The 15,705-nt window shown below is 41.0% G+C and overlaps 2 protein-coding genes across 2 annotated transcripts in view; one reads left to right on the forward strand and one right to left on the reverse strand.

Moving 5' to 3' along the window:
* The window catches only part of LOC308291916 (fibulin-2-like), a 113,220-nt gene that overhangs the window by 45,937 nt on the left and 51,578 nt on the right, over positions 1-15,705 (reverse strand). Inside the window, exon 5 of the mRNA XM_080734062.1 lies at positions 6,875-7,103. Within this exon, the coding sequence (XP_080590188.1) occupies positions 6,875-7,103 (229 nt within the window). The remainder of the gene's footprint in view (positions 1-6,874; positions 7,104-15,705) is intronic.
* LOC308291773 (N-formyl peptide receptor 3-like) lies at positions 9,234-13,179 on the forward strand (the record flags this gene model as incomplete). Its single annotated transcript, XM_080733901.1, has 3 exons — positions 9,234-10,301; positions 11,007-11,117; positions 12,994-13,179. The coding sequence occupies 3 exons, from the start codon at positions 9,234-9,236 to the stop codon at positions 13,177-13,179; spliced, it is 1,365 nt and encodes a 454-aa protein (XP_080590027.1).

Raw genomic sequence — 15,705 nt, forward strand, 5'->3', positions numbered from 1 at the left:
AGTGTATGAAAGCCTTTTAAAAAAATATATATACTATATTTATACTAAGGGGCTGTTAAGTATGACATCATTTTGTAGGCAGAGGAGAATTTCTGCCCCCAGTTTCCGTGAATCTTTTTACTATTTTTATTATTTACAAATTTTTCTTCTCTTTGTTGTTGAAAGGAAAGTGTTAGAATTATACTTTAGTCGTTATTTTTGTCTCGGATCTGTTGAAATAGCGAGGGACAGAAAATGCTCTGGGGGCAGAGTTCTCCTCTGCCTACAAAATTATGTCACGGCTTAAAAGCCCACCGCATGCCAGCAAGCATCTAGGGCGGGGCCGGATCTAGGCATAGGCAAGGGGGGGCAATGCCCCCCTAAATGCCCTGTCTGCCCCACCAAACATGATGGCATGCAAAAATCAAAAATCGGCCGGTATGATATCAAACCGGCCGCATCGGTGACCGGACGGTCACTGACATAAATTCCGGTGCACAGCATGATGCTCTGGACTAATTTAAACATTAGCAAATAGCAGCCAGTCTACTTAGTGGCAGCCTACAACAGAATACAGATGATGCTGATTACCTTTGCAATGTAAGGATATATTCCATAATCCTGTGTCAATGTAGTCTCAAAGAAGAAGAAAAAAAAAAAAAAAGCATCGCAAGGCTTTCCTGCCTCCAGTCCAGACGGTCCATGCAGAAGGAGTTTACTTTCACTTTCATTTAACAGAAAGCAACAGCATTGCAAAAGCTGTTGCAAGCGACAGAAAAAGCCATCCTATAAATGTCCCTTTACTTTAGCCAGTTTCAAAGGAAAACCACCTCCCGTTTCTCTGTTGTTGGAAAAAAAAAGTCAGTTCACTTTGCGTGGTGTCATGTGTGTCTGTCCACACGCTGGATTAATTAATGCATGTCCAGGTGAAGCCTGTTAAAGGTCGTTATAGTATCCTCCGATAGTTTCACAAAGTACATTAAGCAACAGAAATGTATTATGTAACATTTTAAGTCCCTTACAGAGGTTTTACAACCCAAAACAACAGGAACAGCCAGGGTCATGAGGTAATATTTTGCCCTTAAATATTTGAAAGGAAGGAATAGACTAGAGTCAGACTACTGTGACACAAGGTAAATTTCTCACCTTGAAGACAATGAATGCAACCTTATTTATTTTAGCTTTTAAGACAATCGTTTTGCTTGTTAAAAAATATGTATTCAATAATAATATTATTAATAATATTTGAAATAAATGATCTCAATATGTATACCAATAATTTTAAAATAAAGGTTTTGCCTTAATCATGCAGCTCTAACAGTGACACAGACAGAAGCAATGGCACAGCAATTATACAATATATACAGTAGTATGTATTTTTAACTTTAGGCCTTACAGTGAATGATCAGCTGGCATCAATATTATATCCATATCATATTAGACTGGATATTGTCTGTGATTATGGATATTGTACTTTTGTGATTGATTTGGCATTAGTGTTCTTCTAGTTTATTGGTACTCAAATTGAAGTATGTCTTGTTGGCCTACTTGGCCTGAAAAAAGGGTATTGGAGCAACCCTATTTTCTAGGTCATAGCTAAAGAAATCTGTATCGGAAAATCGTTTTGGCAGGTCAGACCTTCATAAAACCGGTGGATCGGTACCGGCCAAGAATTTTGCAATCAGTCCATCTCTACTAGAATATATAGAGATAGAGAGAGATAGGTGTAAGACCTGTTGTTTGTAATGCGTGTTATAGGTATAAGTGTGCCAAAATGCTTTGTTTTTTTATGCATTTCGGGTGTTTTAGGGGGTTTGATCCCCCCATTTTTTTCCGCCCACGCCTCACGGCGTGGGCTGGAGGTGACCCCCCTATCATTTCTTGCTGCCCCACCTACTACTAAAGGCTAGATCCGGCCCTGATCTAGGGCCAACGAGTCAACGACCCAATTAGCACAAAGTCCTGCAGCTGGTGCTGGACTGGACTCGCTGACGTACACTGAACAGCTCCACTATCCTGACATTAAACCATTATGGTATTGCATTATAATTAAGCTTTCTGCATTCCCCTTGCACCTCAAAATAATGGATTACTTCTTCAAAATGCGGACTGGATAACAAGAGGCAGCAACAGTAGGTAATGAGTCATTCTGATCCAGCTGGTCTTTATATTGGCCACAATGATGGCCAGTCTTTCTCCATCACAACGTTTAAAGTAGCCTATACTCACGCAAACTTTGCATTGTAGCAACGTTTTAGACAGTAATGAATGATGGTCAGTGCGCAGAGAGCAGCAGACTCCTTTTCTTTTTTTCCTCTCTCTTTTTTTGGTGTCCTTTGGCAATCTGTTCCCCGACGCACAGTGCGTCCTGCGCGTCATGGTAGCGCAGCACTGGGCTGGGCACCATATAGCCTACATTTGGCTTAGAAGTGTCTGTCCACAGGGCTGTGAGCTTGTAGATTTGCTGTTTTCGGCGCACTCCACCGTGACCGTCATGCAACATATGACCCGTAGCAACGCACAGCGAGTGCGGTGCGTTGCAACGTGCTGTCACAGCACTGCTGTGAGCTTGTACATTTGCTGTTTTCAGCGCACCACTGCCATGCAACATAAATGACCAGTTAAGTTAAATAAATAGCAAATAATACCAAACAACCAAACAAATAATAGCCCGGGCTCTTACATAAAACCTAATAAGGATAATATTAATTGCAAATAACGGCCCAGGCGCTTATACGAACCTTGCGCTTATTTGAAACAGGCGTTTATTGCGCAAAATGGGGTCAGACCCCGGGCGGATATATGGGACCCGGCGGCAGTTTGCCACCGGGCGATTAATTGGTGATTTACGGTATATATATATACAGTATACTGTATATCGTCGTTGTCGTATGTCCAAAGCCTTCCCTTTTCTTGTTATTTTAAAAACGATTTAAAATGAAAATAGCCGATCTACATGCACACAACACCTCGCGTTGCGAGGCGTTGTGTGCATGTAGATCTGCTATTTTCACTACTTGTGTGACACTTTTATATAATGAAGTAAGGCTTTCATTTACCAAAAATTACATACACATTTGAAATTTGGAGATGCAAGGTTTCTGCCAGACAATGATGATGGGATGATAGGCCTGGCCTATATTATATGTATGTACGGGCACTTTAACCCAAAATGGACGGATGCTTTCGCTTTCATTTTACTATCTCATGCAAATTCCAACACTATGTTTAAGTTGCCGAAAACAGTGTCAGTTGTTAAGATCGACAATATGAGTCACCAATGAAAGTATCATTAATCTTGTCATCTTTATCAACTGGCCCCAGGTCCCTTTTTTTGCAATGTGGTCCAAAGGTTCAGCTATTTGAGTTTCCCTGCATTAAAGGATTGTGTGTAACACTGGTTTCTTTCCAAATTTCCTGGAAAAAATGGTGACCACAAGGGGAGGTAAACCTAATGCTCCCGTCTCTATCGTACAAAGTGTTTGTGTTTGTTGATGATAAGTATTATTGTGTTCATTTTGTATGCTACTGTATGTTGATGAATTGAATACATAGCACCACAATGGAAACAATTTTTCTTTTGTGTTATCCTTATTAATGGGGTCCATTTTCATTTTACACTCTCAAGAGTTAAATTATTGTTTGACTTCTGCATTACTTACTTCACATAAGTAAGTAAAAGAGAATGTGGAAGAATTGTTATTTTGATCAACGTTGGCTTGTTATCTCTCCTATTGGTACCACATCATCAATAATCTTATCCAACGACAACAAAACATTCTTTGATCTGATCGAGGATCCGTGGCTCAAATACCGAATAAATAAAGGGCCTTGACATGAAAAGGATTGAAACCAATTTCTACAGGGTATTAGTATTATACAGTACCTTGTTAGATGGCTGAACTAGGATAACGTTGTTGTCGGGTGGAAACCTCGTATCTCCAAGTTTCACAAAGCAAAGCCCTGCTTCATCATACAAGGCCGTCGGACAAAAGTAGTAGCCGATCTACAAGCACACAGCGCCTCGCGACGCGAGGCGTTGTGTGCTTGTAGATCGGCTATTTTCACTAGTTTAAATCATTTTTAAAATGATAAATGCAAAACGAACGGTTTTGGACATACAAGGTTTCCACCCCGACAACGATGATATGGTACTGTACTGTTTGCTCTAGCAGGCCATTGAAGTGCACCATCTCTCTCTTCTCTCTTTTTTCCCCCTCTCCTCTTTCTTTCTTTCTTTGGGCATAGTTTTTGGGAGACCTCACTCACACAATGAATGCCTCCCTTTAAGCAGCCGGGGTAAAAAGCTAAGGGACGGCCTTTTGTGTAAATGTGTGCTTTGCTCTGGCAGTGCAGCGGTGTGTATTTCATTACCGCTCTTTGAAACGTCTCTCTTGTGGAGCTGTCCTGGCAGGGGGCCGGGCCCGTGCACAATGCTTTTCCTCACTGTCGGGCAGAAACCTCGTATCTCCAAGTTTCAAATGTACTGCTTCATCACACAAGGCCGTCGCGCAAAAGCAGTGAAAACAGCTGATCTACAAGCACACAACGCCTCGCGGTGCGAGGCGTTGTGTGCTTGTAGATCGGCTGTTTTCACTAGTTTAAATCATTTTAGAAATGATAAATACAAAAACAAACGGTTTTGGACATACAAGGTTTCCACCCGACAACGACGTTTTGCTACATCAGCCGTGCACCGAGTTGTGACTGTGTGTGTGTGTGCGTGTGTGTGTGTGTGTGTGTGCGTGTGTGTGCGCTTGCGTGCGTGTGTGTGTGTGTGTGTGTGTGTGTGTGTGTGTGTGTGTGTGTGTGTGTGTGTGTGTGTCTGTGTGTGTGTGTGCGTGTGTGCTTGCGCGCGTGCACGCTTGTATTACTGTACTAGTGAGGGCCAAATTGTCCCCAAAAGTAAAGTAGAATTTGAGAAATACACATCGCGGGGGAAAATGTTTCTAGTCCTCACAAGATAAACCGTTTTACTAAATGTAAAGTCTTCATGGTCGAGCTACATGTTTTAAGGGAGGTAGTCAAGGAATTCCACACCTGGGTGGCAGTGTTGTAGAAGGAGAATTTACCCATATTTGTCTCATGGGTTTGTGTTATCAGATCATTGTGATGACGGGTTCTTGGTTTACTTATGATCCTGGATGACTATTTCTATGCATTTGAGGTATTACCTCCTGTTTACCATGCTTATACTGTAAATTCGCTCTTGGATTAAGAGCATCTGCTAAACGCCTGAATTGTAAAATGTGTTAGGGATGTGTAGGGATGGGACGATAAGCCATATTATCGTTTATCGCGATAAAAAACCACTCACAATAATCATATTGTGGAGATTTAATTTATCCTGATATCGTCCTCCGTCATGCACTGGGATCAACTCACCTTTTATTTGCCGAGCTGCATATCCGCAGTGGCGGTTGGTACCTATATTGCGCCCTGGGCGAGGTAGTATAGCGCCGCACTATGGCCGCGCAAAGCGCGGCCGGAATTTTTTTTTTTTTTTTTTTTTAATAAAAAAGAAATATGAATTTTTTTAAAGTTAAAAGCGGTTCGGTTCTACGCGGCGGCAGAACCATTTTGGGCTTAATATAATGGGGTTTATAAAAGCATGATCTGACTGTCTTATGCCTCATTCACACTGTAAGCAGCAAAGCTAATGGTTTGCTTGGTAATTCAATGTAATCTCAATGGAAACCAGTTTTAAGATGCTGGAGATGCTGAGAACAAAGCTTGGAAAGCTTTAAAGCTGGTTTCCATTGAGATTACATTGAATTACCAAGCAAACCATTAGCTTTGCTGCTTACAGTGTGGATGAGGCATTAGTCTTACCTTGGGCTGGTCAGGAGAAATGGTTCTTTCACAGTCACGCACAGTGAGACAAGACTATAGAGTTCCTATATCCTGGCCGATAGAGGTCTGTGTTTTGTAGAGGAAAGTCTTTTTTTTTTTTTTTTTTTTTTCATTTTTTTTTTTTTTTTTTTTTATTTTTTTTTTCTTTCTTCATGCGCCCCCTCAAGGTGGCGCCCTGGGGGAGTGCCCCGCTAGCCCCCCCTGCAGGCCGCCTCTGCATATCCGGTACCACTTAAACCCTCTGGTTTGGTAAAAGGTACTTATGATATACGTACTTGATACAGTCTTTTCTTCATGCTCTATCAAATGTCTTGCCCAAAAAATAGCCGATCTACAAGCTCACAGCGCGTCGCAACGCTTCTAGATCTGCAATTTTTGGGCAAATGTTCCGCCCCAGGAAAATGGATTAATCGCAATAATACAGTAAATCGCTAATTTCTTTTGTCACAGCAATCGTGATATGAAATCTTCATATCGTCCCATCCCTGTTTATGTGCTGCGTTGGACAATATAGCCTATACCAGGGGTGGGCAACTTTGATGATGGCGATGATTTGATGATTTTCACCTTCACTCCAGAGGGCCACATTGCATATTGCTATGTCCTATTTTGTCATTCTAGTATCTCATACAAAAGAAGCAAAAATAGCAGAATTACAAGCTCAAAAACGCATCGCGCTGCGATGCGTTTTGTGCTTGTAGATCGGCTATTTTTGTTTCTTTTGAATTGGAATCCTGAATTATAGTTTGTTATTTTTTTAATTGGAATCCTCAAATGTAACATTTTGATTTAATTTCAATTTAGTTATATACTCACGCTAACTTTATGAACCTAAATACAAAACAATGGACATAAAAAAATACATTTTAATACTACTACACTAGTCATTAAGCTACTAATACAGACTGATGGAATTAAAGCAGATCATGGTCGTAATTGTAACAGCTGAAATCAATAATATATCAGTATTCTGGTATTAACCTGCGGGCCGCATTAAGTGAAGGTGGGGGCCGCCCGCTAGCTGCCCATGTATGGCCTATACCTTTCTTAGGCAGGGCGGTGGGGTCTAGGGAGGGCTTCTCCCTCACGGTGCGCCAGCCCTCTCCCCCTGCGGTGGTCCCCCTCTCCTCCTCCTCCTCCTCCTCCCGCCGCTCTCCCTGGCAGCAGCCCAGGAACACGTGTCTGCACTGGAGGTCCAGGTGGGGGTGGGCCTCGCAGCCCTGGCCCTCGCTGCGGTACTGCAGGCCCAGAGAGCAGCACCGGCAGCACTCCTGCATGAGAAGCACCACAACACATATAGTCAGGGAAAATTTGCAGAATACCTGTCAAATCTGTGAATAAATTCCTTACCAAACAATTTCTTCACCAATGTGTTCGTAAAGGTGTCTAGTAACATATCTAACAAAGATTGAAATTCAACATCCCAAAATGGACCCCATACATCTTGTGAAAAGTGATGACTCATCACTAAACCATCATTTTTTTGCGTCTGATTTTGGCCCAATGAACGCTTTTCGTGCAAAACAAATGCTTGCAATGGATTCAGAATAATTAAAACACCTAGTTAGACCCCTGACATGCTACTTGAAGCATATTTTTGGGAGTGATTTTTTCCCTTATAGTACAGTGAATGAGACCCAGAATTACCCTAGCTGTCAAATATTTTGCTAGGGATGTTGAATTTCAATCTTTGTTAGATATGTTAGTAGACATCTTTACAAACACATTGGTGAAGAAATTGTTTGGTAAGAAATGTATTCCCAGGGTTTTATTCAAATTTCCTGACTAATAGGGTTGGTACAGAGAGCAGCACCTGGCTGCAGACAGGGGTGTCGCATCAAATTCTCCCCCATTAATGTTCTTCATAGAGGGAGGGGGTTTAACCCATTTAGATTGGGAACGCATTATTATGCGTTGTTTTGTGCTTTGACTATTGAAAAATAGCATATATGCAAGCTCACAGCGTGGCACCGAGTGCAGCGCTGCGAGCTTGTAGATCTGCTATTTTTGAACAATCGTGTAAATCTGTGCAAGTCTTTGATATATTTCGAATCCTTCTAAGGTTTTTTGAAAAACCTATGTTTCTATGTCAGTGGTGCTCAAACCTTTTCATGTGAAGGACCCCCAAAATGATATGTATTTGGCCACGGACCCCCATCTCAAAATATTTTGTTCCAGGGACCCCCCAGAAGCAAGATTTTGATTTTGTTCAGTATGTTATACCAAAACTTTATAGACCAAGCTTATTCTCCTCAAAACAATGAGCGACAGTACAAAGTCATGCAGGGCTGTTAGCCAATGAGGAGCAGCCAAAGGGTAGATCTTTGTGCCCATACAGTACATGGTGTTCAATGTGAGACCACACTGTTTCGTAGGAAATACCCAATATTTCTTGGGTATTTCTTTGGTATGCTGATCTCAGCCTCACAAGACAGCACCTGTTGCTATGGATACACCGATGGTAGATAAAAGTTGTGCTCTAAGTTGAAAGAGGCTTGTTTTAAAAAAAATACTTTAAAAGGCATTATGAGTGTTTTACAACACTTTAAGTCATTATGAGTGTTTGAGATACATTGAAACAACATAATGAGTGTCAACATAGCAGTAAACAGTGATGTAGGCCTGCTATCAGGAAGGAACAAGAACATTGACACATACAGTATTGTGCATACATCCTCCCTCACAACAGTTTCAGTGTGTGTGTGTGTGTGTGTGTGTGTGTGTGTGTGTGTGTGTGTGTGTGTGTGTGTGTGTGTGTGTGTGTGTGTGTGTGTGTGTGTGTGTGTGTGTGTGTGTGTGTGTGTGTGTGTGTGCCAACAAATTTGAACAAACACACTCCTCTGACTGACATCTCTTCAACACTTTGAAACAGGTATCTTTGATTTTACTTTCCTTTTGCTATCTAGAATATAGAGCTATTTAACACTTATTTTAGCATGAATAAATATATCACTTACAAAATGTTGATGTGTTGAAATGTCATCAGCTGTAGTAGTAGTAGGCCTATGATAGGTATTATGTTTTATTATTATTATTAGGCCTATGTTTGATCCAGTAACACAGAGATATGAGCATCTCTTATCAGGTGATCATGTGTGCAGGATATTCATTGATCTTTAGAACATCTCCTGTTAGAAACCTTAGCAGATGATTTTGTCCAAAACGGTGATCAAGATGTACAAAACGTTGTGTTGCTGGTAGAATGCCTATTTTCAAAAACATAAAAAATATATAGTATTTTTTAAACAAATAAATCTTGTATGGGGGTCCCTGGAACCAAATCTGTTCAGTACAATAATACATGGTGTGTTAAAACAAAGCATTAAACCTTTGTTTTGTTATTTTAGGTTTTAAAATTAATGGAGATTATGACCACAACTGCTGTTTATCACAACAAAGAGATGGATCTGTCTGGTGGTGGAAACAGCTCTGTCAGGGAAGACAATGCGGAGGATGAAAATTTTCCAATATCCCTCAAGATCGTGTCTCTGGTCATCTACAGCCTGATCTTTGTGCTTGCCGCGTTGGGGAACGGTGTTGTCATCTGGGTGACGGGCTTCAAAATGAAGAAAACCGCCAACACAGTTTGGTACCTCAACCTCGCTGTGGCCGACTTCATCGTTATAGTCTTCCTGCCCGTGAGAATCACATCCATAGTAGTTCTGAAACTCCACTGGCCTTTTGGAAAATTCATGTGCAAAATTGAGGGTACCGGTTTCTACCTGAACATGTTTGCCAGCATCTACACCCTGGTGGTGATCAGTGTTGACAGATGTGTATGTGTGGTGGGTCCAGTGTGGACCCAGAACCACCGCAGTGTCAGGAAGGCGTCTTGGGTGATTCTGGGTGTCTGGGTGCTGGCCTTGGCTCTCAGCACCCCTCACTTCATCTTTAGGGACACACTGACCTCTGACAATGATAAAGACGTCATCTGGTGCTATTACAGCTTTGTATCCACTGGTAACTACAGTAGAGTTGAAGTGAATCAGTTGTGGGCATTTAGAGCTGGGGTCATGATCATTGTTTACGTCCTCTTGGGATTTGTGGTCCCTTTCACTGTCATCGTCTCCTGCTATTCTGTCATCATCTACCGGCTCTGGAAAAATCGTTCAATGGCCAGCCAATCACGTCCCTCCTTCAAAATCATAGCAGCTGTTATCGCCGCATTTTTCCTGTGCTGGGCTCCATTTAACATCATGTATCTGATTAAGCTTGTGGATTTAATGGAGTCCAGTAAATTACTGAATCATGTGACCACCATCGGGCTCCACATATCTGTCGGCCTGGCACTCCTCAACAGCTGCCTGAACCCACTGCTGTACGTGTTCATGGGTCAGAATTTCAAGGATGTTTTCCGCAAGTCTGTCCTAAAGGTGCTGGAGAAAGCCTTCGCTGAAGACCTGCCTCAGAACAACACTTCTACACACCCAGGGAACAGCATTTATGAGACTGCCTTGTCTCAGATACAGGTATAGAGTTGTCTTTGAATATACTTTAATGAATGCAGAACTGTAAATGGCTTTTCTTCTAAATACGTTCTCCAAGATTGAAACATTGATGAAAAGTATCCAAAATAATAAGTTGAAGTAACCGTTAAAAAAAACCTGCATATCTTTAATATTTGAGTTTTCTCCCTGCACTCCCTCTCCTCCCTTGTTTAATTTCTTCTCCATTTTCAGAATAACAACAAAATAACAGAGCTAATGCAAAACAAGAGGAGAAAAAAAGAAAAAAGTGTCTATTGGTAGTAGGGATATGATAAAAAGTCGATTTTCTTATAACAGTTTATATCCAGGCCATAAAGCTGTAGCTACATATTGTTGAATGTGTTTTCTATTCCAAAAGCGATTTTGGGTACTCAGAAAAGCACTATATAAATTCCAGATACAGATACTACAAAATATGTTTTAATTTTTATTATCATTAGGGCTTCGATACAAATTCTAAACATGAAGGCTGCAGTTGTGGTGCTTAAAAGACAGCAACATTTGTGCCCTCATCTCAACTGCTCAGTAGAAAATAAATATATTAATTAAGACAAGTCAATCGATACATTTCCCTGACACGTTGACTCGCAAAACACTGAGTCGTTCACATCCCTAATTGGTAGCACATGATTTATATATAATATTTCTATTTTTACACAGTGATATGACACCCTCTCCAATCCTCAGGTATCCATTGAGATCCTGGACACCACCACATCGGTTTTACCACCTCCAGCCCCCACCCCCACCCCCACCACCACCTCCACCACCTCCAACCTCTTCCTGGACCTGCCTCAGGTTAGGATACGGGACATCCTTATTATCATCAGTGGTGTAAAAAGGACTCAAATGTTGTACTTAAACGAGGACTTTGCCACTTTTCAACCTGTCTTTGTATAATAGGTCCTCACTAATGTTCATAATAAAATTGCAAAAAATAAATCTACTCTGTCCAAGTCTCTTAGGAGAGCTGTGGGAAGTTCAGAAATCCATATCATCGTTTGACAGATTTGTTTTTCTTTTTTTTTTATTATCGCAAGAACAATAGCTTCCACTTTAACATTGCAACTTTTCAGGAATAGAAAGCCTGCATTTTCTAGCTTGGATTCCCCATTGATGATGTCACAAGACTATGGATTTCTGAACTTCCCACAGCTATCCTACAAGACTTTTTATTATGAACATTAGTGAGGACCGATTATATGAAGATAGGTTGAAAAGAGGTGAAGTAATCCTTTAAGTAAAAGTATCAATACTGGAATGTAGAAATACTCATGCTTGTAGAACTGCTATTTTCAATTCATGGTGAAATTCTTCCTCTCTCACACACTACAGTAGGATCAATGATATTTAGTCGAGCTGTAAATTCAGCACCACTAAACCCTCTGTACCTGATAAAACAGAGAACATTTGCACTTCCTTCACCCTAAACACAAATCGCTTCACCAAAAATAATTTGCAGATATAATGTGCAGATTTGTCTTCCGTGTGTATTTTTGGTTACTTCCTGAAAGCTGAAAGCCTCTGAGTCAAAAGGCCCAGTCGAAAAACACAGATTAAATGTCATCATAAACCAAGCAGTCTAGTTAAAACCTAAATGAACAATAGTGGTGAACTCCAAACACAAGGACACTTGTCTCATCCACTACCTATTCACAAAGACCCTGACACACTAAAAGGGTCATACTTTCATGTTATCATTATATATTTACGCCCCACAAGCCCTTAAAACTAAACTCCAAACAGCCCAAAATAAACTAATTAGGGTCCTGCTTAACCTTCCCTATCAGACTCACCTCACCGCTACTCACCAGTTAAGAGTGGGGTGGCTCAGAGTAGATGACAGAGTACAGCAACTTGCAATGGGCCTGGTGTACAAGATACACTACACCACTATGATACCCAAGTACCTGTCAAAATAGTTTATAAACATTAAGGATGTCCATAATTACAACACCAGAGGCAGCGCTAAAGATCACTTCCAACCCAGAGTCAAAACCAACAAAGGGTCAAACTCATTTCTGCTATACCACCAAAATGTGGAAAGCCTTACCGAAGGCCATAAAGGAGTGTGGATCACTAGCATCCTTTAAAATTGCCCTGAAAAACCACTTACAGGCAGCAGCCGTTCGCAACTGGTAAAAAAAACTAACCTTGCCCAACCCTACCCTCCCCTGCCCCTTCTTTGTATATACTTACTGTTTGTTTAGACTTACTGTTTTTTTTTTGTTCTATCATTTTTTCTTTACATATCTACTGCATAGTACTGTGTTCTATTCGTCTGTCATTCAATGTTATATGAGATACTTAAATGGTTTCCTGTGGAAATAAGCTCAGTCTTTTCATGGATCTCCTTTTAGTAGACCTTGTACCAGTGAACTGTACCGTCATGAAACTGTACCTTTTCCTATGCAAACTTCTAATAAAGTCTTCAATCAATCAATCAATCAATCAATCAATCAATCAATCAATCAATCAATCAATCAAAAATACCTGTTTAACAACTGTACACACTGGAGATATCAAATTCATCAAAACATTCTTCAGAGTTCTGTTTTCTATTTTCATCACACAGAGTCTTCCAGGAGAGAGATTGCTTGCTGTGAGGATCCACTTCATCAGAGGTATTTCACAAGCCAGTCTCAACTGTCTCCTTGATGAACTTTTGGTGAAGAGGGTGTTAAACGACTCTGAGCAGGAAGAGGCCAACGGGGTGCAGTTGAGAGGTGACATGGCACGTTTTGTCATGGATGCGGTGATGAAGAAAGGATCTGCTGCAAGTTCAGTCATGATAAAGATCCTCTGTGAGATCGACCCATTCCTCTCTGAACATCTCGGGTTGAAGGAGGTGGTGCCATAGTTTTGTATTTTTCTGTTTTGTGTGTGTCTATGGAGTTAACATTACTCTAATAGACCCCAAGGTGTGGTTATAATATGCAAATATGTCTTCGCTGTGTATTTTTTGGTTACTTCCTGAAAGCTGAAAGCTTCTGAGTCAAAAGGCTCAATTGAAATACAACAATATAATGACAAATATCATCCCCTCCCCTTTTTACCATTCAACAACACTGTAGGTAGGTGTGTGCCTTATATGGGGATTGGTGGGCGGCTCCCTATGGTAATTGGGATGCAAATTAGGATATGTGGGATGTCAGCCTATGATAATTAGGAACTGGAACACCCCTTCAATTTACGAGGATTGTTCATCATATGAATCTAGTTACAATTCTGCATTTTTAATTTAACGTTTCATGTATCTGACTCGACTTCACTTAGGACGTTTTCTTTAATGAGGGGGGTGTTATGGCCAGACATAATTTTGTATTTTATATTTGGATTTATTTTGTATGTTGAGTTGGAGAATATGTTTTTATTTGTGGCTTGCATTATAATGTTCCTTATTGTGTTCCTTCACCCGCTTCTTTGCATCTGTAAACCAGTGATATGAAAATAAAGTAGATTTTTGATTCAGGTTTCAGGGTTTGTAATGGGGGCACTCTTTAAATTGAAACACAATAAGTTGTATTTGGTTGTTTAAGTCTACTTGAAAAGTATGCATCTGTATAACAGCAGCCAGTGATGGCCAACCAATTAACTGGTGACCAGTTAAGAAATTGATATTTGACAGAGACATAATTGCCTTCCTTTGATGCATTAACGAGCGGCCGCCAACTACTACTTAGCATCAGCTGGACACACACACACACACAACTTCCCTCTGCGGTGCTCTAAAAGTTACTGTATTCTGTCTCATTTCTCTCCAAAATCCCTTGAATATGATGGATCAGAGCACTTTGCTTGGCCCAGTGGATGCGGAATTTTAATTTAAAAAAACTCACTTGTTGATTCACTCGTACAACAAAATGTGTTTTACTTGAAAAAGAAAATGCTTCTCAGGTCAAGAGATAGAGAGATACTATCATAAATACTACGGTATATGGTATTGTGTGTCGCAGATGACACAACATGAAAACTGAAAACAGTACTTGCGCCTCGCTTTGCTGACTAGCGCAAAAATATATATATATATATATAGATTTTAATGGCTAGTAAAACAAATCATCGCTGTTTCAAGTATTCCCCCAATCAAATCAGATGTCTCGCATTCTTTCATCCTGTACCCTTTTCCAGCTTCTATAAATTCAGCCTACAATGTGTGTAAAACTAAAACTAAATGTAAAACAAAATGAATCCCTCTCACTAACACACACACACGGTGAACAGTGAGCAGTGGACTCTCTCTCCTCCACACTCCTGGGTGATAGTTTAATGGAGATGATAGATCATGCGGCGTAGCGGAGCGGCTGGCGTGTTTGGGGGAAACATTTCAAAATCGGCCTTCGTGGGAAAGACTCACACGTGCAGCGGCCCGAGTAGGAAGATAATATTTACTTTGAATTAGGCTGAAATCAGAGCAACTCTCCTCGCTTTCCAACCTCTTAGCTCTCCGCTCCCCTGTTGCTCTGAGGAGGACCATAACAGCTACAGTATAACCCTGGTGAGATGTAACTGTACTGCATTGTAGTGAGTGCTTCACTGTGAGCTTGTAGATCTGCTATTTTTGAATAGCCAACGATGCTGTACTAGTAACTACTTTTGCCGGGGACCCCCTGGAACCCCTCTCAAACACCCCTGTCCTGCAGACCACCTGTCCTGCAGGCAAAATTAGACATAATCTTTTCGGCTAACGTTCCCCTCAGACTAGAGATGCTATGCTAATGTTCAAGTGGTTAATGTACAAGAAAGTTCTTATCACACAAATATTTGGTGGCCCCACCTGCAGTAACTCTGGGGACCCCCTAGGGGTCTCGGACCCCCTGTCGAAGACCCATGCTGTAATGCGACAGACCAAACAATGAGGACACTGATGAAAACTGTGTAGTTTCTAAACAAACACCCGACAAACAACTTTTGCTGTTGCGTCGCATATGGAAAGCGGCTGCAAAGACACCAAGGCGAGTGGAGAAAGCACGATTTAAATGACTGGAACTGATTAAGTGCTATTAAGTGCCAGGTAGGAATCGTAAACTGCACTGTCCCATCTTGATGAAGCTGGACATCATGCAGGGACGTGCTGGCCATTGGGAAAAGCGGGACAACTCCCGAACGGCCGGTTCATTCCCGGCCGGTCCAGGCCGACCATTAGGAAAAAATTAAACTGTTTGCACAAAAGTAAAAATTAAACTGTTTGCACAAAAGTAGTGAAAAGTAGTGTGTGCTTGTAGATCGGCTGTTTTCACTAGTTTAAATCATTTTTAAAATGATAAATACAAAACAAACGATTTTGGACATAAGGTTTCCACCCGAGCAACGACGAAATATAACTCATGTAATTGGCCCACTGGCTTGTCACTTGTCATGGTCTGAAATGGCAAATCTTTGAGTA

The sequence above is a fragment of the Nannobrachium achirus genome (genome assembly GCF_963921795.1).
Source record: "Nannobrachium achirus genome assembly, chromosome: 9".
NCBI classification, from domain to species: domain Eukaryota; kingdom Metazoa; phylum Chordata; class Actinopteri; order Myctophiformes; family Myctophidae; genus Nannobrachium; species Nannobrachium achirus.